At 42.3% G+C, this 23,809-nt stretch overlaps 1 protein-coding gene across 1 annotated transcript; it reads right to left on the bottom strand.

The window, feature by feature from the left end:
* Positions 1 to 11,026: 11,026 nt before the first annotated feature.
* Positions 11,027 to 13,043, bottom strand: LOC127469011 (E3 ubiquitin-protein ligase Topors-like). Its single transcript, XM_051782823.1, has one exon. The coding sequence runs from the start codon at positions 12,992 to 12,994 to the stop codon at positions 11,939 to 11,941; it is 1,056 nt and encodes a 351-aa protein (XP_051638783.1). The 5' UTR covers positions 12,995 to 13,043; the 3' UTR covers positions 11,027 to 11,938.
* Between the last annotated feature and the right edge of the window lie 10,766 nt (positions 13,044 to 23,809).

Genomic DNA, 23,809 nt, shown 5'->3' with positions numbered 1-23,809 from the left:
TCTGGGCCCAGCGCCAGGAAAACGTTGTGATTGGGACAGGGAAAAAATATATAAAAATGGAAAATATACCCTGGGCACATGGCTGGCCTTTATGTGCAGACAGACTCCCCCCTGTACATGTATAGGGGGGTACATCAGCAATTAATCAGGAGGGAGGGTGACACCCCCTCCCAAATTCGAAAAATTACCTTTTGAGGTAAAATACCTGTTACCTGTTGAGTATTTAACATCTTAAGTGACCAAGAGGGTACAAAAATGTGGGAGGTGTGTCCAAGGCACAAGGTATGTGCCAGGGCAGAGGAGCCCAGGAGAGCATGTGCTGACATAGGTAACCTCATTGGTCAAAGAAGTCACATGGTGTTAAAGGATAAAACAGCGCCGATTTTAAAATAAATGCTCTTTGTTCACCATCACACGAGGAGGTGTTTTTCCTTATTATATAAGGCATACGCCAACCCTACACAAAAAGAGTGTGTTTTTCAAACCACGTGTGCTTTTCCGGGCCATGTGACTTGGGATTGCACGAGAGCGCTGCGATAAAGGATTTCTTGCTGCAGTTTTCCTTGTCCTGCAAGTATTTTTTGCCATTTCATAAATTGAAAGCAAGGATTTTTCTTACATTTCCCCTTAAAATAAGCTGATGTTTCTCACCCAATTACACGAATACTCTCAGATAAAAAAATCTTATATAAACCATATTTATAAACTCTGAATAATTGAAAGTTGCACAGTTAATAAAGTTGTGACCAGTTTTAATAAAGGCCTTACCACTTTTGGCCCTGTTTTATACAAATGGTTAAAATAAGTTTGTTTCTGTTAAGAAAAGTTTAAGAAAAAGGTTTAAAAATTGTTCTGTAACTCATCATAATTATAATAAGGAAAGGGGAAATGTGGTGGTTTATGCTACAGAAAGAGTGCTGCAAGGCATTCTGGGACTTGTACTGCGGTACTCTGTCGCACATGCTCAATGGAGTGCTCAAATGTCATTGGCTGAGAAGGTCACATGTTATGATGTATCACAGTTTGAATTGTCTATATAAGCTTTTGTTGTTCTTAATACAGTTGATTTGGTTGCATGCCTTACATATGACGGGGTCTGTGCCCACAAATGCTACATATCACTACCTGGGCTGGGCTGTCCCACCATCCCTTCTTGCCTCTGGCTACTGTCATCATGCAGAAGCATTAGCCCAAGCATTTCTCTCTCCATTTGGAAGAGCATCGTCTGTTGCTTTGAGGGCAGACTGGTGCGAGCCGAGGGTGCTGTGTGCCTCCACACAGCTCCGCTGCAGGGTGCAGAGATCTCCCCTCAAACCTGTGCAAATGGAGGGTGTCCACTACCTCACTTTGGTGTTTAGCAATCTCTACACAGAAAAAGATGGAATTTTGTTAATGAGGACTCTTGGTGTTGTTAATTGGAGGGGTATTTCTCTTTGTTTTAACAAGGGCCTGTTAAAGTATGCCATTGTATTTCTTTTCATTTGGATTTGAACTTTGGTTACCTTTTAAGAGTTGTAAAGGTCCAAAGGTGCAGGCAGCACCTGGAATTTCAGAGTAACTACACATTCCCTTTTTCCTATGAAAGCTAAGGCCACAGATACTTCAGGAAATGCATCTCATGCTTTTAAAGGACTCTGCCTCAGTGTGCTGTGATACTCTGTGGAGTTCTTTGCACACATGTACCCCAGAATATACCCTCATTATATCACTGCCTCAATTGCATTTAATTTCTTTTTCCCTCCTATCTCATGTGCCCTGAAATCATAACATGACAGAAAGGCTAGGCATGGAAGGGATCTTTAAGGTCACCTAGTCCAACTCACATGCCATTGTCAGGGACACTTTCCACTAGACTGGGCTCATCAGACCCTCATCCAACCTGACCGTGAATATTGCCAATGATGGGGCATCCACAACTTCTCCAGGCAACCTGTTCCCATGTTTCACTGGAACAGAGGAGCAGAATCCCCTTCCCTGACCCACTGGATGTCCTTCTTTAGACGCAGCCCAGCATACCATGGGCTTTCAGGGCTGCAAGCACACAGCACTTGCTCACATCCAATCTTGCATTCACCAGTATCCCCCCACTCCATCTTTGCAGGGCTGCTCTCAATCTATTCATCCAGCTTTGTTAAGATCTGGAAGGTGCCTTGACGGAAGAGGAGGCATTTCACAAACTGGGAAAAAAGTTGTAGGTCTAAGGAAGAGAGGCTCAGCCAAGTGGTGGCATCTAACTACAGATGGGGTAGACATTCAGCCGTCACTAGATGAAGGGTTTGCAGGTTTGGGGTGCAAAATGTAACATCTGGGGGAGGAGAAAAGGGTACAGAAATTCATATTTTCAGCAGCTGATAAATAGCAGTATTAGAACATGTAGCAGTTAATGGAAGGCATATTTCTCATTCAGGATTTTCCTACGTGGGAAGACAGTGCAAGTTCTGGTGGCTGCATGTCAGTGTAGAGTCATGACAGCCGATAAAAATACCAGGAGTCAGTTATGTGCAGGAAAGATGTCTTCTTCTTTATTTTCTCATCTGCTTTTTTATACCCCTTGCTAGCAGCAAGCAGTATCCTTATTTTAGGTAAGCAAGCAACAGCATTTTCATTGGCTAGGATCTATGGGCAATACATTTGGCAAAGCTCAAGGCCTTATTGCAGTTCCCACATCCTAGGCCTACCAACTTTACAGCCTACCTTTGTTTTCTCCATTAGAGCTGCGTACGGACTTCCTTATCATCAAGGATACACCCGAAAGTTTGCCCAGTCGATATCTCCATCCTGGGAGCTCATAGACCCGCTATTAACCCCATCAGCTGCACTCACTTTTTGCTTGGAAGAGGATCTCAACCAGGGGAGAGCAGCATGTGCTGTGATGGTGATTGAGACGTGCTCAGAGGCCTGACGGGGAGGAGTAGTTGAGGCAATGGAACCTGCAGGGAACAACAAAGGTGGGAATGCTGGCACTACCTGGTAAGTGCAAGTGTAATTTAGTCCTTGCTGCCTGCCAAGGGAGAAAAGAGACCTCAGGGCTGTAGTTCAGTGTTACTGAAGAGCAGGGGAAGAAAACCTGACTACGAAGCATCTCTCTTTGGAGAAAGGGCTGTGAAGTCTCTGTACTTCAGGTACTGTGCATTTTGCTATTTATCTGTTGTGCTGCAGAGTTGTTTCCCCTCCAGACTGATTGGCTTGACAAACAAAGTTTTATTGATATCTCTAAACAGGGAAGAAAAGCCCAGGGAATATCATAAAACTTGCTTTCTTCTTCACCTGCTTCTGGATATGCATTCAGAGCAGGATCTTAGTTGTGACCCAGCACCTGTGGGCCAACACCTTACAGAAATGACACAAATAGGGAATGATTTGTACAAGGGGAATGGTTGGAAATTTCCTGAAACAATGCAGAATGAGAGCACTTGTCAAAGCAAATATTTCTTAAAGCAAATACCTAACAGGAAAGCCACCATACCAACTGCTGAACATGTGCAGTGGGTCAGTGCAGAGAGCAGAGAGAAGGAGGTCTGTAGGTAAGGGGTGCTCAGAACCTGTCCCCAGGTGAACTTTGCAAAGTGGTCCCTTCCCATGGCAGAAACTCTAAAGCAGCTGTGACTTACCTTCCTACTGGGAAGAGATGGAGGAAGATCAAAGAGATCTTTAAGAATTTGCTGCTTTCCAGGAAGCAACCACACTAAAGCACTTCAAGTGGACAAACCAAAATTGGAAGATTCAGCTGGGGCTTGGGGAACAGTTTCAGAGAGGGAGGAAAAGATGTGTGTGCTTGGAATCAGCTCTTTATTTCAGTTGCAGTGCTTAAGAAAATGTTTTTCTTCACTTCTGGATGCGTTTCTGAGAGGTTAATCCAGAAGAAACATATTCTGAAAAAAATTCTGTCTCTTCTTACCTGCCTAAGATTTCCTCAATCAGTCTCTTTCAGGATAAGAGGAAGCTTTTGTTGCTGAAGGTTAAACAGGCTTTGGACAGTACATTAGAAAGAAAGGAAGAATTTGTAATCATTTTCAAATTAGAAGGCCTCAGGAGGGGAATATCTCTGCCTCCAAGTGTGGCTAAAATCTAGTATTTTCCACCTTGTTGTTTTTCTTCCTCTTTCATTTCACACAGTTTTCAGGAAATTATCCTGGACCCAGTGATTTCTGTGTCAGCCTTTTTGATGTACCTTCAGGGACTGAAACCTGACATTCAATAAAATGCTTTTTTTAGCAAGTGTAGGTCAAAGTCAATGCATGGGAAAAAAGTGGAGGCTGTACTGGTTCAGTAACCAACTCAGTTACTAGGAACTCTCCTCATTTCAGCCAGGGACATCCCATTAGTCCTTCACCCTGGTCTTCTCAGTGATGGAGGTCCCAGAGTTGTTCTTCTGAACTTTATACAGTCCAGGTTCTGGGTATTCACAAGGTGTAGATGCCATTCCCATAACTTGGGATGGCATGTGTATAAGCAGTTGCTTTCTTTCCCACAGTCTGACACAGTGGAAATTTTTGTCTGGATGCATTAACTAGGATGTGCCTTGCTCAGCCTGGAATTAGTGCCTTCATGTTGCAAAATCCACCCTTTTGTGCTTATCTCAAGTTCCTTTGGTGGCTTTGACAGCATTTTGAGACCATCAGTGGTGCTCTTTAAGTCCTTACAACATGTCTGTGCACATATAGGACTCCCTTCCAAGACAACCTTGGAGCTGGCACTCTATATATGTGTTGTGCCTCTTTTCCTTATATACCATAGTTCTGGTAAGACTTTCTACCCACTGGCAGAGCTCAAACCGTGCTACTTGTTCGTTGGTCTACTGAGATGATCAGCTGTTCCTGCCATCTGATCCACTGACCTTTAGGGAATTATGAATTTGTAGAATGCGTGTGGGTCCTCACATGTAAGGAAACCCCAAGCTTGCTTTGCCTCTCATACAGACCGTGCAGAGAACATGCAGGACAGCTCAGGATCTCATCGTCCTGTGCTGCTGCTGCTGCTGCAGAGGTAGAGTGCCAGTTAATGAATGATTAGCAGGATAATAGACACCTTACAGCACCTCAGTCATTTCATCAGGCACACACCTTCTACAAGGTGTGCAATACAACATTAATTTTACAGTTAGCCAGGGAAGGACATGTGAATTTCTGACATGCTTTGGTAAAGGATAGTCAAGGCAGTTGGCTTCTTCTTTTCTAGAGCTTCACGGTTTTTATCAAACCTGTGATCTTTAATTCAGCTGCAAAAGGACCTGATCATCCAAATAATAAAGATGTTATTCTTAATTAGGCTGTTGATTTTTGAGACATTAGATAGTATTAATTTATTCTGTGAATTAGACAGTGTTTTGCTAAGAGATTTTGGGAAAAAAAACCCACAGACTTGATGACTTCTATTTCCATCCATGAAATAGAAGGGGAGAGGAAGAGAGGGAAGGGGAGAACACCTTCTTGTCTGGTCTGTGGGTCTGTTGATAGCTGTCATGAGCTAGCAGAGAGGGAGCTACAAGAACAATCAACTGCAGCTCAGGCAGCTGAAAGCGACCTGTGTGGAAAGAATGAGTATCATTACCCTCTTTCTACTGTAATATTTAATACTCTCCTGATACTTCATACTATTAAATTGTGATGAATTAGGGCCGTTACCTTTGATTAAATTCAACCACGAGCTAAGTGCTCAGTGACACTAAAAGGGCTTTTACCGAATTAAACCAGACCTGAGATAACAAAAACCACAGCAGAACCTTTCACCCAGCTGATGTTCACCAAAATGCTACCTCACCTTTTTAGAGGTAGAAGGAGATTGAATCTCTTAACCAACTTGTAAACTGAACTGCATTGAAATGTATGATATTCATTTTATAAAGAGAAATACGGAGAAATGCTCCTTCCAAAGAATGAAATTAAATCCTTTCTCATGGCATTGGATTACACTCCAGCCAGGAGAAACACATGTCCATCCTGTAGAGAGCATGTGCATAGGAAATAGTCTTGTTTTAGCATCCCAAGATGTTCCAGATACTTTTAGGTAGGAGCAGAATTTTCTCGATTGATAGTGATTCAGAGACATCCCAGGATTAGATTGCCCAGTCACAGCAGGTACAGCAGTGCAGTCTGAATTTTGAACCTACCCCTTTCAAAACCAGGAATTACCAAACAAAACTGAGTCTCTCAGGTTTCCCTTCACTTTCTGAGTGGTAGTTTAATGAGTATTTTTAATTTGGTCTTTTTTGAAAATGGTAGTCCCTTGTCTAGATTTCAAAATTAACATGCATTTCTAGTACTAGCTTTTGCCCTTCCAGACCTTTCTAATATGTAATTTTCTTCTCACTGTGTGGTGCATCACACTTGCCTCTGGATTTATGCATAGGAAACCATGCCTAAGCAATGGATGTAGTTCTTAAATAAAGAGCATAAAATCAGTCACCTTACAGCCTGTTGCAGTCTGGAATCTGTATGTGAAGGAGGATTCATGAAATCAATACAGTATGGATTATTGAATTGTGAAAATTAATCCATGTGAACAGTAATCCAACTGATACTGACACGATCTATCATGTTACTTCCAGGTTGCATCTCAGAGATTTCAGCCTGTTCTATTAAAACATGAATTTAAATGTAGTTTTGTCTAGTTTTTCTGCTTCACGGCTGTACTGGGATGAAGTTGTGATGATATTTTTGGTCTGTGTTTGGCCTTAGCCACCTACAATAGTTTATAGTTCCACCTGACAAGTTCACTGATAAAACAGTGAATTCGTCCTTGGAGGAAGAACTTCTGTATAAACTGTTTTAATTGGTGTCCTGTGATTGGTTAATTGTCCGTCAATGGCATTTGGAGGAGAAAGTGATGATGAAGTGAGGAATGCTCGCCCCCAGACTCAATTAAGAAAGACCCCCAAAACACACCGCGCATGCGTAGGGGGATTTCCGAAGTTCTCACGCATGCGCAGAAGAGGTGCACTTACATAACCAAGAGGGTGGGATTGGGAAACTCTGGCAGGGCGGTACTGGCTACACCTCCCCGGGCAGGAGTGCCCACTGAATTGTATGAAAGCAGACACGTTTTCCGTGTTTGAGGCCGGCTCTACACGAAGGACCGAGTTGCTGATAGCGGGGATGCCTGCTGAAGTGGGAGCCTGCCAACCCTTTGGAAAACGCAGCTGCTGAAGAGGGCTTTATAAGTAGTTAGAGTGGGTAAGACCATCTTGTAAGTGACACCTGGGTGAGTAGGGTGTCGTGCCTTCCTCTTTGGTTTTTGGTTCTCTTCCCCCCCTTCCTATTCCCCTTCTCTCGAGTGTCTGTCTTCATTGTTAGCCACCTTTCATAATAAAAAATTTGCTTTATTGAGTAGCAATGGTGTCTAGTTTTTCATGTTCCAGTATACCTCAGACCTTTTCCCTAATACAACGGCACTTCAATTTCCATGTCTCCAGTTATTTTTGTCCTCTTTGTGTGGTTCAGAGCCCTGGAGCATGTCCCTTTGAGATCAGTCAGTCTTTCCTTGTGCAAACATCCGGAACACATTTTCAGTGTCACTGGGATGGTGCCTAGAGCTGTTTTGAGCAGCAGCACGCAGTGGCTGCAGCCTCCTGGACACCCATGTGCTACAACTCTGCTGCCAACCAGAGAGCAGTGCAGAGGTTTCTCCCTTGCTCAGTTTGCAAGGAAATGGCCCATGAAAAGAGAGCAGAAGAAAACACTCACTGGCCAAGAGCTGATCTTGGCTTCAAAGAACCCTCTAGGGCAGGCTGGCTGTCCGTTTGTCCCACACACTGCTCAGAGAAGGCCACAGGACAGTACCTGCTTTTGAAATGCCTCCACAGCTGGACCCTTCTAGGCCCTGTACCTACAGGGAGAACTCAATAGAGATATGTATGTACACACATAATTTTGCTTGTACTCAGTGCAGAGCCAGAAAATGATCCTTCTTGATACCTGATGGAAGAAACTAAATCTTCATCAACCCCTGACTGCCCTAAGGCTAAATTTACTCTTGAGGGGGGCAGGAGAGGAGAAAAGTTTACCTGTGCTGATGCTGCCGGGAAAGATGAGCTGGGAAAGATGAAATGGCTCAGCCATGCTCTCTGTGTCACATGGGCAAGGTGTGTGGGAACCTAAGGGTGTTGGGAGAATAGAGATTATATGTGAACAATTTCCTTTGCATTCCTGTGAGCCTTGCTTTGGCATAATTGGGTGTGGACAGTAAAAGCTAGCTAAGTATGGCTACAGGCATTGAAGTTAGAACAAAGGAGGCTCCCTGCCAAAGTTAAGGTGGAGTTTCAGGAGGGTAAATGTGTGTCCTCAGCTCATATGAACACCTGTTGTGGTCCAATTAACAGTGGACAACAAAGTATGTTTTCCTTATGTATCCAATGCTGTGTGAAGAAGAATCACATGTTTGAGCATAATACAAAGTATATAAAGTGTCTTTCTTCTAATAAAGCCGACATTTTGCCGATCATACTGGTCTATGAGCGATCTGTCCGTGCCCCTCTGCCTATATAAGGGGACATTTTATGGGTGGGTAACAGCTGGAGGAGCTTTGGTAATGTGTGCTTTTGGTAAGGGCAATTGTTCCTCGGTGCAGGCTCCAGCTACAGTTGAGCGGTCCATCTGTTTTTGGAGACTTCCACGGGGAGAGGTTAGCTTTGTGAGCATAGAGCTTGGAACCTGTGGTGTGACCACCTAGATGACTTCTTTTTTAAAGGCAGAGTTTGTGATAAGTCAGGGATTCAAATGAGTGCTACAGTGTCACCAAACAAAATTTATTACACAATTAATGCAGCCTTAAATGACTGTTTTCCATCATGAAGGTGTCTTGTGGAATGTACAAATTTTTCTTACACCTAAATGTACAGAATCTTTTAGAGTTTTACCTTTCAGTTGCATTTCCACCTCGTTGTTTTACATGATCTTGATTCTTGAGGAAAGAATTGCAATTGTAAAATGGCAATTGGATTTATCTAGGAAATGTAGATACAAATCCTCTTTGAGTGCAGAGCCACAGATATTTTAGATATTTATAACTTACTTTAAATGACCAATAAAGTAGCAGCATTATTAGGGTGAAAAGGAGTCTTCTCTGTGGGATTCATGTTACATTCCCTTTTGGTAAAATGCCTGGATGACAAACAAGTAAGCAAATTTATACTCACGGTAGCTCATTTGGAGGTAAATATTGAGTTCATTTTGTATTTTCCACTTAATCTGAATAAAGTAAGTCAATATGATGGCTAGAGACTGCTGCCAACACTGACTGCTCTTCTCTTGATGAGGTGACTGGTAGTGACAGTTTTCATTTTTCCCCAAACCAGTGCTGTCAGTGTTTATGTATTTGTATTAATGAGAAGGGGTAGAGTGCAGTTTTGTGGTTTAGTGGAGAGAAAAACAGTGCCTGAATTCAATTGATTTAATTTTTAGTTTGATTACATTTTTTTGTCCTAAGTCTGAAAATGAAGGACATCCTTTTGGAAGTGCTCAGTATCCAATATCTGTGATCTCAGTCGCAGCCAAGTGACACCTTGGAACTTGTTTACCTTTAACTGACTAAGTGAAGATATGAGCTCTTTTGGCTTCTTTTAGAGATGGAAAAAAACCCCAAAATCAAACTCGAACCAGTTTTCTGAATCCTCTGGAAAATCTGACTTATGCAAGAAAGTGTGATTTTGAATGTGCAGATTTTCTGATATCATTCATTCAGACAATTGTTAAGTCAGACCAATAATGCTCTTTATAGTGGTTTAGCACAGCTGATTGAAATAAAATCACTTGAAATTTTGGCCTCAATTTTCAATGATGTTTTGAATATGTGAATATCCATTTATGAGAGAACAGAATGAATTTGCACAATTCCATTATGGCTTTTTGTTCAACACACACATCCTCTCCTTCTCCCTTCTCTGACCTTGAGTACTAAAATAAAACACCTGCTTTGGAAATACAGCTCAAATGTAATTGTTTCCGCTATTTTGCTTAATGTTTCTACGGGAGTTAAAAATATTCAGTTGTAATTTGCTTTATAGCATTCTTTGTAATTGTGGGACCAACAAAAAGACCACAGGAATTATTCCCACCAAAAGAAAATATGCAGAATAGCATTAGAAAGACTTTCTGGCAAAACTCATATTTTGCTTTATAGATAACTATTAAACTTACACTTTGGAATAAATTTACCTAGCAGGCTTTCAGTTCAATTACAGCAATTGTTTTTCAGCAGGATAATTTTTCAGAAAGACTAGACAAGGAAAGTAATCACTTCAGAAAATTCACAAAGATATGCAGTACTCTCATGGCTGGTTTCATCTTGAGAATGGCTTCTGATGAGAAACTTAATCTTTCAGGACAAAGAATTCAGCTGAACCATTAAATTACAAAATGACCCTCCAGAAACCAGATCAAGGTCATTCAGACCAAATCCTGTGCAAATATTATGGTCCAGTGTGTTCTTTGCAAGGATGTATTATTTATAGATTGGATTATAATGATCACCTCCAAAACCTATAGGTTTTCTTGGGCATGTTGCAGTAAGGCAAGGAAATCACAGGCAAGAAAGAATAGAAAACATGATCTGAGCAGCTAAAAAAAGACAGACAGTGTCATCCTTCTGGAGCAATTCTTGAAAGCAGACAGTCAATAGGGACAGAAAATGTGCTTTGGGGAAACTTCAGTAGAGAAAGATTAAATGTTTGTAGAGGGGCAAAACAGTCAAATTTTTTTCTGAAAGTTTTGCATGTGATCTTCCTTTTACTTAATTACCATCTAAACATGAAATTTTTCTCTTGTGCCTCTCTGATGTTTACAAACACAAGGTGCATCCCTTTTCCAGAAGGCAAAAAGGAAAATTCATGAGCCTTGGAATCAACAAGTAGCTGTTTTCTCCTAGGAGAGAGGCTTTAAAAGAGCTCAGTAAAGCTGCTGAAGGATTTGGAGTCAGATATTGCTCTGTGCAGGTGTGTGTCAGAGTGCAGTACTCTCTGACCAGGTTCTTTTAGATACCCCACACTTGGAGGGAGAAATCTGAGCCAAAATCCAAAAGCGATGGACCAAAATGGACATGAGATTATTATTATTATTTTTTATTATTATTTGTAACATACCTTAAGAACTCTCATCACGTAGATGCTTGTATTGTTTTTTCTCCCTTATGCCAAGGTTCACCAAATCTATCTTCACAAGCACAGGTGATTTGTGGCTGTCTAAGAGCCCATGTGCTCTGGAGCACATTTGAAGTTTTGCTTGATATAGCACAAATCATATATCCAGCATACAGACTGAGTTGCCATTGCAACTTAATGTAAGTTCTAGCAGCAAAAATAAGAGTAAATGTCTGGTCACCATTTTATCTAAATCTTCAGTTTTACCTTGTCTGTCTGATATTGGCCTCCTCCTTGGAGGTCATCAAGGAACAACTTTTGTGCTGATTGGAGCAGAACAACTGAGTCAACCACCTTAAGTCTGTTTGCCCTTGACTGCCCATTCACAGAAGAGGCTTTGTGGACCAAAGTCACTGCTGCCTAGTAGCTACTGGGTTCTTGTTGAGGTCCTTAAAGACTTAACAATCAACTTCAACCACAATTAAATTGCAAGAACTGTATTGGAACTCTCTTTCTCCATAGCTTCTGTGGTGCTTGATCCAAACTTTCCTTTCACAAGCCAGACAGAATCTGGCACAAGATTTTCAGATATGCTGGTGTTTCAGTATGTCAAGCTCTCTCAGTTACTGAGGGACTCAGATATTTATAGATTTATTCAGACGCCTGGCTCTGTGGGACCTAAGAGAGACCTCACTTGGCCCCTTCAAGAAGCCAGACATGGAAAGGGGAGGCCACTTCCTGAAACCTGCCATGAGTTCCATTAGCCTCAGGTTGTGGTTCTTGGATTGGAAATTGGCAATGAAGAGAGATGAAGTTTCATCACTTCATCTGTGTCCCTCAGGACTGCAGGGGTCAGGTCTGTCCATGTCATGGCTTCTTGCTGGGCTTCGGAGAGCCCAGAGGGCTAGGAGCCCTCCTCTTCTGGGCACACCGGGCTGCTCCAGGTGAGCAGCCTCTGCCCTGACCAGGAGTGGAGTGGCTGTGGCTGCTGCCTTGGGCAGAGGGACCTGCCACTGCTGCCTGCTCTGGCTCTTCCTGGGGCTGGTCCTCCTCTGCAGGGATGGGTTCAGGTTGGGGGCAGCTGGGACCCTGGTGGGGGGCAGTCTCTACTGTAGCAGTTTCTTCCTCCACATCGGAGCCCGCAGAGCAGCTGACAGGAGTGCCCGTGTGGGCGCTGCTGGACATGGACCAGCTGGAACTGGAGCTGGAGCTGGAGCTGGTGCTGGCTGCTGGGCTGCTATCCTCATCCCCAACAGCCTGTGAATGCAGCAGCCTCATGGCCTCCTCATTGCACTGTTCTGCAATAGCATTGATGAGGCCATGGACCAGCAGTGCTGTGTGCTCCTCCAGGAAGATCAGCAGCCTCTGGACCAAGACCTCTGCATCTGGACCATAGATGCAGAGGTAGCGCAGGATGCAGCTCTCTGTGGCCTCTATCAACCACCACCGGCCCCAGTATATTCCCTCCAACCTCTGGCGCAGCCAGGGCCGCACGGGATCCAGGAGCTGCTGTTGTTGACGGAAAAGTCCTGCCCAGACCTCGGGCAGGAGGTCACCAACAAGTTCCAGCCTAGAAGCCCCTTGCTCATCTGGGGACAGTGTCTCCTGTGGAGAAGATGGAGGGGACACCACAGGGAGATGGGGACTGTTGATCTCCAGGTGGCCAGGAGCTCTCTCTGCCTGTCTATAGCCTTCTGGTGACTCTTCAGGGGAGGCGATGACCAGCTGTATGTAGTCCTGTTCACTCTGCTCAGAAAATCTGACAGTCTCTATCATTCTTCTGCAGAGTGGGCACGATGGATTTCTCCTTGTCCACCGCAGGATGCAGCCCAGGCAGAACTGGTGGCGACAGGGCAGAGCAGAAGCCACATCATTCCGAGTGTCCTGGCAAATAGGGCAGGTGCTGTCTGTCTCTTTGGCCATTTTTGTCCCAAGCTAGACTGGCCAGTGCTCTCCTGACGTCTGAATACAAGAAATGAGGGCTGACATGTCACAATTCATCCTTCTACGATATCACAATCCGCTGCTCAGTGATGTCATTGTCCACCCCTCAGTGATGTCTAAATGGGATGTCCACCTCTGCAGACTCACGGTGTCAGGAGAAAATGGAAATACCGTCTCCTTTTTTCAACTTCTTCATTTCTATGTTGCTCTTTCTTGGCCACCTGTTATGTGTCTGTGGTCCTGTGCCTCATCCCCGCTCCTGATGCCTTGCTAAATTTCCTGTGAGGGGCAGAGTGGTGGGAATAGTCAGCATGGACTGCCTGCAGCTGGGTGACACCTTCTCCTCTCACTGCCTTTCCTTGGGCTATGCCAGGATTTGGAGAACTTGGGTGGTCAGTGGCCAATCCTGGGTGAGAGTCCCCTAGCCCTGTGGGTTGTGCCCCTACTGGCAGGAAGAAGCAGAAAGGGATGTTTTGCTTCAGCTCATCCAGTGCCACTGGCACTCACTCACAGTGCCATGTCCCTCTCCGCTTGCCAAGTCTCCATGCTTCTGGAAGACAGTGCATTGGTGCTCCTCAAAAGCACGGGCGATGGAGCCTGGCCCCACACCTGCAGGAAGGAGCTGGAGTTGCTGTCCCTCCAGAGTAGGGTAGGAGGGCTGGTGGCACCCTGCTCATGACTCTGGAGAGCCCAGGATCCACCACCACCTGGGCTGGGCTGTCCCACCATCCCTTTTTGCCTCTGGCTACTGTCATCATGGAGAGGTATTAGCCCAAGCACTTATTTTTCCATTTAGAAGAGCATCATCTGTTAGTTTCAGGGCTGGCTGGTGCAAGGCCAAGGTTTCTGTGTGGGGTGGCCACGTGGCTCTGCCCATTAAAATCTCACCAGGTGAGACAGCCCTTGTTCGCTATTCACAGGGCTTCTCTTCTGCCTCACTGGGAAAGGTCATCACATCCAGGCGTTTCAGGCCAGTCCCTGCACAGGATTTTTCCTGTTTAGTTTTAAAATCAGGGTTTGTCCTCTCTGCAGTTCTCCTGGATTTGGGGTGATAGGCACAAGGACAGTTGGTGCCTGTTTTTAGGGCTGTGCCTTGCTTGCCCAGCAAAACTGCTCCTCTTGATGCTATCTAGCAGTAGAGGAGCTCTAAACCCAGTAAAGAGTTCTCTCTGCCATTTGTTTTCGCCAGCACAGTAACAAGGATGGACCTCCATCCTGGGAACACTCCTGAAATGACAGGCTCCAAAGGACAGTATCTGGGCCCTTGAACAGAATAAATCTGCAAATACACAAATTGTCCCCTCAGCCCTGGGTGTACAGGTCTACTTGTCTTCTCCTCCTGCCTCACATCACTTTGGTGAGAAGCTGTACTCACCACCTGAAGCCTGAAGAATCTGAGTGGCACCTGACAGCTTCATTGCTGACCAAATGAAAGCCCCTTCCTGATCATTCAAGCTACAGAACTGTGGGAATACATAAAAGTATGTATGAATTACACAAATCCTAATTTGTGTGGGGTTTTTAAAAAGAAAATAAATCAAATGTACTGTTCTTTAACTTTCCTCTTCCAGTCAAAAAACATAAAGAAAATATCTTTAGATAACATGTTGATGGTGTAGTCACTAACTCAGTGTCTTCATTAAAGCCTTGTACTCTTATCCCATTCCAAAATAAACTCGAGAATAGACAGATGAGAGAAAAATAGGTACATAAGGAAAATTTTGGGCAAATCCTTCAAAAAATTTGAATCCCTCTCTTGTCATTAAGATGTAATCCTCCTCTCTGTGCTGGTAGGGACCGTTACGTTCCAAAGTCCACTCCACTGCAACGTGCAGGGAGCTGTAAATCCCTGCAGCCATCTGCAATCTTGGGAAAGTAAATGATCACAGCAACATTAATCAATGATGATTAATGCTTGATAGCATGGCAAATATGTGTGGGTGTGCACAACAGTACCCAGCTGTAACCAGAAGAATTTTGATAGTCAAGCTGGTGGTTGTTTTGAGAGTATGATGACTTTTTTTCCCTGTGAAAAAAACACTTCTGTTGCTGTTGAGTGAAATTGCTAAAGACATATGAGTCAGGGACATAAAGCAAGATTAAAGAAACCCAGATCCTGTGATAAAAGACTTTCAAGGAAGTTGATTATAGCAAAACTATGCTTCTGGAGTCTAAATGAGTATAATTTCTGCCTGATCAAATTCCGTAACCGGTCATATAAACTGCTCAAGTTGCTCCTCTTCCCTCTGGAATTAAAATCTTTTACAACCATTTGTGGTGCAATTTTCTCCATGTTCTGTGTAATACCACAGCAGTTTTATTTGGGGCTGGAATCAATGCAAGTTTAAATTCTCACATTTACTTTCCTTTATTTAAAGAAAAAAAAAATTAAAAAAAATCAAACAAACTAACTAACAAAAAAAAAAAAAGAAAAGAAAGAAAAAAAGGCTTCTGACTAATTATTCAGGAACTACAAACCCAAACTCATATACTTCAGGATGTATTCTGGCATACTGAGGACAAATGCTTCTACAATTCCTGTGTAAGTCTTAGCATAATTAAGCAATTTTTTGTATTTGTTTGTAAGGCAAACATACCATTTCCTTTTGATTACAGATGGACTTGAAGTACTATCTTAAACTAATATTTTATTTTCCAGTACTGTAGCATGACCTATGATTGTTTTAATTTCTCTAGTTTTGGTGATTTCTTAGAGAACTCATTCAGTGTATTTGAAGGCTACTTGATCAAGACATAAATAAATATTGCTTTCCTTAACACTGAATCTTACAATGTTGTTGATATTCCTCCAAGTTGAGAAAAGAATATAGTGCCTTTGGCTGACATTTATTCACACTAATGCACCAGTGTACCTTGTAGGTGGGAAAGGCATATTTGAGCCACCTTATAGGCTCAATGGCAATGCCAGTCAGGCTAGGATGCTTAGGCAAATGTGTCTGTCACTTGACCTGTGGCACCCTGTGCTCTGAGGGGACTGTCTAGCATCTGTTCTGTAATGTGACCATAACTCAGTTCTACTGGCAACAGAACAACAACATTAAAACAGCACTGAAGCTAGAGAAATGAAATGTGTTTACCAGTGGTTGGTGATCCCGTCAAATTAATTTAACCTCTCACTGTAGGAATCTGAGCATATCTAATGTTTGCTTTCAGGATTTAAAGACTACTTTGGGAGCAGGATCTCTCCTCTTTGACCTGTGGAAGGGAGCCTTCACCGTATCTGTAAGTCAAACACTGGTACCCCTGGATGACAATGCTATGCAAAAGGCTGTTTTTCAAGCTATTCAAGACATGAAGAGACGTGTCATCCTGTTGTTTGATGAAGAACCCTCAGTGAGGGAGGTTTCTCCTAAAGCACAGCTCATTCATAAGCTACAGGCTTCCTATTTGGCAGAGTCTCTCCCTTGGCATGCTGGAGGCTCAGCTGACGCATTTGCTAAGGATGGAGAGGAATAATGCCTGGATCCAAGGCTACAGAGTTAGTTTCTCTAAATTCACCGCCAAATCTATTTGCTGTCTGAGATAAAAGTAAAATGTATCTGAAGTCTCCTCTCAGTAGAAGATTCAGTGAAACAAAAACTGAAGAATATTCCTGGGACTGAAAGCTCAAAAGTCGTGGCAGTACTAGGGAGTGTCAGTGGGGTTCAGTGGACAAGAGAGCAGGACTGAGATACCCTTATTGCCAGGAACCCTCATTCCCTCATTCTCAGGAACAGAAACTGGTCAGAGGTGCCAGTTTTGTACTATCATCTTCATATACAGCTCATGTGTGTAAGACTGTTAGAAAAAAAAGCAAAAAAAGATTAAAACAAGCAAAATAGAATGTCAACAGCCGGTAGTACCATCTGCAAAACAAAACAACAACTACAACCCCCCCCCAAATATGTAATTTAAATTTTTTGAGGTTGATTTAATGTTACATCTCTTCAGTAGGTGTTACTCTAGTGGGAGTGCATTGATTTCCCTGAAAGAAAGACCATCATGTGTCTTTGGTAATTTGTCTTTCTCTCCCAGCACAGCATCAGGTTATGACAGATGCAATTTGCACATTTAGCATGTGTGCTGGAATAAATGTTGCATTTCATTGTCCTGAGGAAAATCTACAACCTGTACCCAAGTAGAATGTTGCTTGCATGAGGATCTACAGAGTTTTTGACTGTCTGAAGGAGTGACAGAGAAATGTCATGGACAGTAGTTATAAATAAAGACAGAAATTTGCATGGTCATGGGTTGCAGGTCTCTGCTTTACAGGTGCTACATTAGCTTGCCCACCTGCAAACAGGGTTGCACTTCTGCTTGACATTACTGTAGGTTCATCCTTCACAGAGCCTAATTTAACTTTGAATGAATTGCACATGGTTGTACACACGGACATGGTATTTAATACATATAGACATCTCTCCTTTGTAGGACTGAGTTCCTCCTTCCACATCTTGGCTTTATGCAAATGCAGATCATTACAGAAAAACCTCTTACGGTTTATGACCTTTTCCAATATCTTGAAATAGTGTATCTATTTTGAGTATAACAGATAATAATGCACAAATTGAAACAGGACCTCTTGGACTTCAGCTTTTCTCCAACACACTGTAGTTTCATAGCTGCACAAGCCTACCACGTATTGCTGGGGAAAGCCTGGGGCAAGTTTCACAATGTGAACTCTGGTTTATGTCTTCATCAAAGAAGAGTGCAGCAGGTAAGTGAACCAGAAATGCCACAAGGAGATGTCACAGGCAATTAAATAGTCCATTTTCTTGCTTGCATCCTGGTAGAGAAGACATGAATTTAAAATAGAAGTGATTTTTCAAGGTTTCTAACTTGATACATGCCTTGAGTAAAGTTTTGGTGATGAAAGAGCAAACACACAATGATATAATGTAAAGTGAAGCAGCACTGGATGTGGATGTTAAACAGGTCTGTCCACACAGGAGTAACAGGAATAGTTTCAATCTTAACATTTACACTGTGCTTCATGCTGTCTCTTTTGCACAACTAAGACTCCAGCTTTCCTTCAGTCACAAATGACATATACTTCCTGTGAGGGATTTTTTTGTGGAATGAGGTGGCAATTTAGTCATTGGCCTTTTGATCTCAAAAAAACACAAGGATCAGCACAATTCTGGCAAATTTTGCACATCATGTACTAAGGTTAGTGTGCCTTGATATGGTTTTGGACAGTTGTACCCCAAATTTCAACTTTTCTGTTTATAGAAAATATTAAGCATATGTTACCAAGTTGAAGTTATCAGTGGCAGTTCACTTCTGCCTTCTCCCAAGGCCCCTTCAGTAAGGTGAAGCCACAAATGGTAAGATAAAGACAATTATTTCTTCCTGCCTCTTCTGTTAAAGAGATGTAAAATTCATAAAACAAATGTTGGCAAAATAATTTTGCATGAAAAAACACAGTGCTGCTGAAGCAACATGCTGGTAAATCAATCTTTCTTGTCCCAAAATAGTGTTTTGAGAGAAGAAGAGGAATCATTTTTGTTTTTAGGAAAAGCATATTGGAAGAAAAATGTTCACTATGGCTGTGATAATGTCAAAATGTGACCCATAAACAAAACTCAAATTCATTGGCCTCTCTGATTTGTTTGAAACTTTACTTCTGCAGACTTTCTTTTCTAGAAGCATGATATAATTTGGACATGGGACTTGCATGGTGATAGTCTTAGGTGAGAAGTCATGGTGAAGGAGAAATTTTTCCTCCCAGTCCTCTCCCCTTGGCCCCGTACAAGTAGTGAAGTAGCTCCACTGCTTTGGAGGGGTTTATCAAATACTGGCTGCAACATGACTCTAGTTACATTTTCCTCCCTTTGCTTATGGTACAACTCTGTCACACACTTTGCATTTTTCCGTGGATGGAAGGATTTATGGGGAATCTTTTCTTTCAGTGTCAGGTAAGATCACAATCAACATTAAGACATCACTGTCCTCTCTGGGTGTTTAAAGCACTAACCAGCTTGCCAGTCATGTTTTGTGCCTTAGTGTCCAGGTTTAAAGTCTTACAGATCAGAGAGTTATGTTCAATACACCATTACTTTATCCCCTGGTTTCCTGTGCTGAATTCCTGATGCGTTGTGGAGCTCAGGGAGAAGAGCAATCAGAGCTAACTACAGTGAAATTGGTGTAGTTAAATACAAGCTGTGTGTTTCAGTCACATTTGGGTGACTGAGAAACCAGGAAGCCCTTTTCCAGTGGTGTTTGTCACTAGGACTGTATCAGACATCCTACAGTGTGAGGGACAGAGACAATTCCCTACCCCTACATAGTGCCAGCAGCAGCATCTGGGACCAGGCTTGGGGAATTGTTCTGTGCAGATCCACTCGTGGTTTTACAGAGTGAACTTCACTGTGCTAAGGTGAGGTCTTGTCCCATATGTATGGTTTCTGCTCTCTGGGAGGGACATGTTCTCCCTCATGGAAGAATTTTATTGGCCACACAGACGAGTTTCCAGTCTGCTCAATTTTGGTTTTTTTGTGGCAGCTTTTGTTGTCCAGTCCAAGCAGTAAGAGAAATAGTGATACAAAAGATGTGGGATTGTTGGCTGGGGGCTGTTTGATCTAAGGAAAAATGTTTGCTTGCATCATGGAGGAAATGAAAGGGATAAAAGCAATCAGTGGAGGCAAATACTGCACTGAGACAACCCCTGTGATCTGGCAATGAGCCAGTGAACTGCACTGTAAGCCATCATTCCAAGGTCATCTGTGGAAGTACTAAGAAAGCTCAGAGCACTACACTTAGTTTTACATGGTGAATTTTACTCCCAGAGGTATTTTTCCATGATGCCAAAGTGCTGCTTGAAGAGTAAAGCCCTTTCCTATCCCCCCCATCGAGACTGAAGGGAAAAATGCAATCACAAGTTCTGACTGCAGTTATGAAGAATTCAAATTATCCAAGATATCCCCAGGGTGAAGATTAACCAGAATGACATTAGCAATGGACTGTACAAATTTGGGTGATGAGAATTAGATGGTGAAAAAATGAAGAATTAGCAGAGAGGTGGTACTGTCAAAGGATTGGTTGCCAGCTTTCTTTTTTTTTTCTCTGATGGAAATTCTATGTGTGGATCTTGGAGAAATTGGGGTCACCCAGGTTGAAAGCAAACCATATTTAATTCAAAAGAATATTCAGTAAAAAGACCTCACAGAATCAAAACAAAAATAAGCTGTTTCCTCCACTGTCTTAAAGACAATATTCTAGACAGTTAAATGGCTACAAACTCTAATTAAATTTTCTTTATTAAGTCTGAAATTTTAAACCAGAAAATTATCACTAGCTACTACCTGCTTCTGAGTGTGGTTTGCTATAATTGCAGCAGTGATTGGAAAAGGGGTTATAGAATGTGATGCTCTCTGATTAAATGCATAGTTTACCTATTTCAAAGCATTAAGTCTTAAATGAAATCTTTCAAACAGAGAAACACACAGTAATGAACTTGGTGATTACCCCCCTCAGTCTATTATGAGTTCTAGCTAGAAAATAAATGAGAAATGTTTGGACTAAACACTTCAATATGGTAAATTTGGAAGTTTTCGATAATCCATTATTGTGTGTAAGCATATATGTTTGATTTTCTTTGTTTTCTTGGGGTTTTTTGAGGTTTTCAAGTCTCAAAGGGAGCTTGAGTGCTTTTGAAACACTGATGGCTCATTTCTAATCCTGCTGTTTAACACAGTGTGGAGCTGATGTCAGAGCAGAGCCAGTGAAGGTCACAGCACCTCAAGAAGTCAAGCATATTCCCAACAGATTTGTCCCCATCCAAAGGTGACCAGTCATGCAGGTTGATGCAGATGAATCACTAAATGTCCAAAGGAATACAGCATCACTTGTGCCTCTGTTACTTTTGTCACTGTAGGTCTTACAGAATTTTGCAGATTGTGGTTAGTAATGTTCTGGTTCCTGGAGCTTTACACTTCCAAAATTTATTTCTTAAACAATTGCTCTTTCTGCAACTACTAGTGCCAGAGGGAAATAAGGTTAGTTTTGGGTTTCCTGAATACAAAAATACAAGGTTCTGCTGCTGTTCTTGATATTTTTAGTACACACATCAGTCAGCATCCTGTACAGCAGATGCCATCAGAGAAATGTGCAATTCTAATCTGAGGCAGTTTATCTCTGAGTAAACTGTTAAACTGTGCTGAGATGTTCTCCAAACTGTTCCTGGAAGTGGCTGGGATAAATCACCATAGAGGAGACCTGACCACTGTAAGAATACATGGACAAAGTCCTTCATCAGTCTCAAACAGGAAGTGTGGAACTGAATGAAAATTACTAATAAAGTAGGAAATGACGTAAAAACTACCTACAGCTACACACAACAGTATGCATAAAAAATGAAAGGGAAAATCATGCTAAAAAGGACGGATACATGACCCTTCAAGAAAGAAGAAAAAAAACTCTGTCTCTATAAGAATATGGCTGCTGTCAGGCAGTTTGGGTTTCTCCATTAGGACAAAGAGTTTATTTGCAAGTCTCTTAGAAAAACTGCATTTTCACAGGTGCAATGAACAATCCCCAGCTGGGACTTTGGAACTGGTACCTAATTTATATTGTCAGAATTGTTGCAGATACCAGAAATGGTGTTTTAACTAGTCTAACCTCATTTTCTTCTCCTTTTTAAATCATGTTTTCACTGGCTGGCACATAGCAATGGCCACCAGCAATACTTGTACTGCCCCAATTATTTTTCTTTCCTCTTCAGGTGTAAACCCGAGCCCACACCATAAGAAGGGTCTGCAGCAAGTGGCTGATACTGAGCCAGCTCCTTGGCATTCTCAGCATGGAGCTGGGAAGAAAGTGACTATCTAGGCCTGGCTGCTCTGTGTGAGGACAAGGGGCTGCTGGCCTGGAGCAGAGGGTCATCTTTCTGTTGCCTCTGAAGTGATTGAACCTGAGTGTGACAGATGAGCTATTGGAGAGGCACCAGCAGACGTGCTGTTTGTCCCTGAGCCTGCTTGTCAGAAAAACACTGGCACCTCTCAGCCTGCCCAGAATGTGCAGCTTCCAACTGGAACTGGAGACAAACATATAAAGTGAGGTACAGGCATACTCCCTCTACGTCGAAGCAACTGGTTTTCTGAACTATTTTTTTCTGTTGTCCCAGTTATTCTGAGTCCTTGCTCATAGAGATCTTCCACATCTTTTTCCTCTATCTGTCAAAATGAAACTCTAAACACTGGCTCCCAGTGTTGCCAGCAGGAGCTGTCTTTTTCTGCAGGCAAAGAGAAATTGTGAGTGTTTACTGGTAATACAGTGGTGACGCGTGATTCAGAAGGTGCAAATCCTGTTTTAAATTGAAAATAGTTAGCTAGTCTCTGACTGATAGACAGACAGACAGACACAGACACAGACACACACTCACAGGACTCACTGGGTACCAGCATGTGGCTTTGTGCCTAAAACAGATGGTAATACGGTGTGGCTGAGTGAAATAATACCAGGATTGAATTTAGGATCTGGATCAAACCAGCAAATTATCTCTTCATTCTTTTTTCTTCCCAGTGCGCTCATCAGGCAAGGAGTCTTCACCTAAATTGATAGGGAGCAATTTTCACTAATATGAGTACAATTCTACCTCAGAAGAAAGATCACAATATTCTCAGCAATTAATTCAATTAATGGATATCCATTCAATATAGATGAAATAGACTTGAAAGGAACATTTCAGGTAAATGTTGAATTGCTCCCATGTAAGCTTTTGAAGCATCAGGTTTTAATATTTTATGTTTATGCATTCTGAAACCAATATCAGACAACTTTTGAATCACCAGCCTTTCAGGATCTGAAAGACCCTGAGCTGGCTTGTAAGTGTGGGGTTAGTTCTGAGTGGTTCAGTCAGGTGGATACAAAGTACATGAGTGATAACACACCAACAGTTTGATACTCAATAAACTCAAAACTAGCCAAAGGCAGGTGGAGAAGTAGAGAAACAAAGCAAAGTCGTTGCTGTGGAAGTGATGCTATAAGTCAATGTAAGTAGAAAAGAATATATGTTCTGTTTTGATGCTTTTCCTTGCTTTGAGGGAGTCTTGTTTAGTTGCAAAAGCTTTGTGTGTTATGTTGGGATGTATTTCTTGCAGGATATTGATCTGCTGGTGAATACCTTGGGGGTTCCTTTCCCATTCTAGTTTGGACCACAGCAAAAGTGAGCCTGCTGGCTTAAGTCCTGATGATTCATATCTAAGTCGTTGGGAAATTCCAGCCTGGGGAAAAAGAAAGATTTAAAATGTCACCTGGGTTTTTCATTGCTGCAGATCATTAGGGGTTGAATGAGCTTCCCTCCAGAAAAATGGATAATTTATTGCTCTGCAGGATTTTTTCCTTTTTTTTCTTCCTGTCCCCCCCCCCCTCCCCCCAGACTTAATGATTTCTTGGTTTTGGTTGTTGCATATTGGTGCATGATGAATAGGAACATGCATAAAATGCTGAAACTGACTATTATTCACTATTACTGAGAACTATGAACTGTAATACACCTTTCTTCTTTATGTCATTGCTATATTCAATCTGGCAAAAGGAAACAACAGCAGCAGGTGTTGGGAAGCACATTATCAATTTGCCTAATGCTTCCATGCTGCAATCACTCATCTGTCTTCTCAGCAGCCAAATATTAATGTGACATCTGTTCTTACCTAATTCCAATCCATATCCAGAATCTCTCTGCACACAAAATGCATCCTGCTTACAGTGTCAATTTCACAGAGAATAAACTGTGTCTGTAATGACAGTGGTGTTATTTATATGAAGGAAAACCTTTGAAAGGTTAAGGGTAAC

Source organism: Manacus candei, unplaced genomic scaffold (assembly GCF_025592945.1).
Source record: "Manacus candei isolate 608988 ecotype Guabito, Panama unplaced genomic scaffold, ASM2559294v1 h1tg000016l, whole genome shotgun sequence".
Lineage (NCBI taxonomy): Eukaryota > Metazoa > Chordata > Aves > Passeriformes > Pipridae > Manacus > Manacus candei.
Note: the sequence above shows the minus strand (reverse complement) of the source record. Positions and strands in the feature narration are given on the sequence as shown.

Coding starts and splice junctions, on each gene's coding strand:
- LOC127469011 (XM_051782823.1), bottom strand. CDS start 12,994: ATGGCCAAAGAGACAGACAGCACCTGCCCTATTTGCCAGGACACTCGG.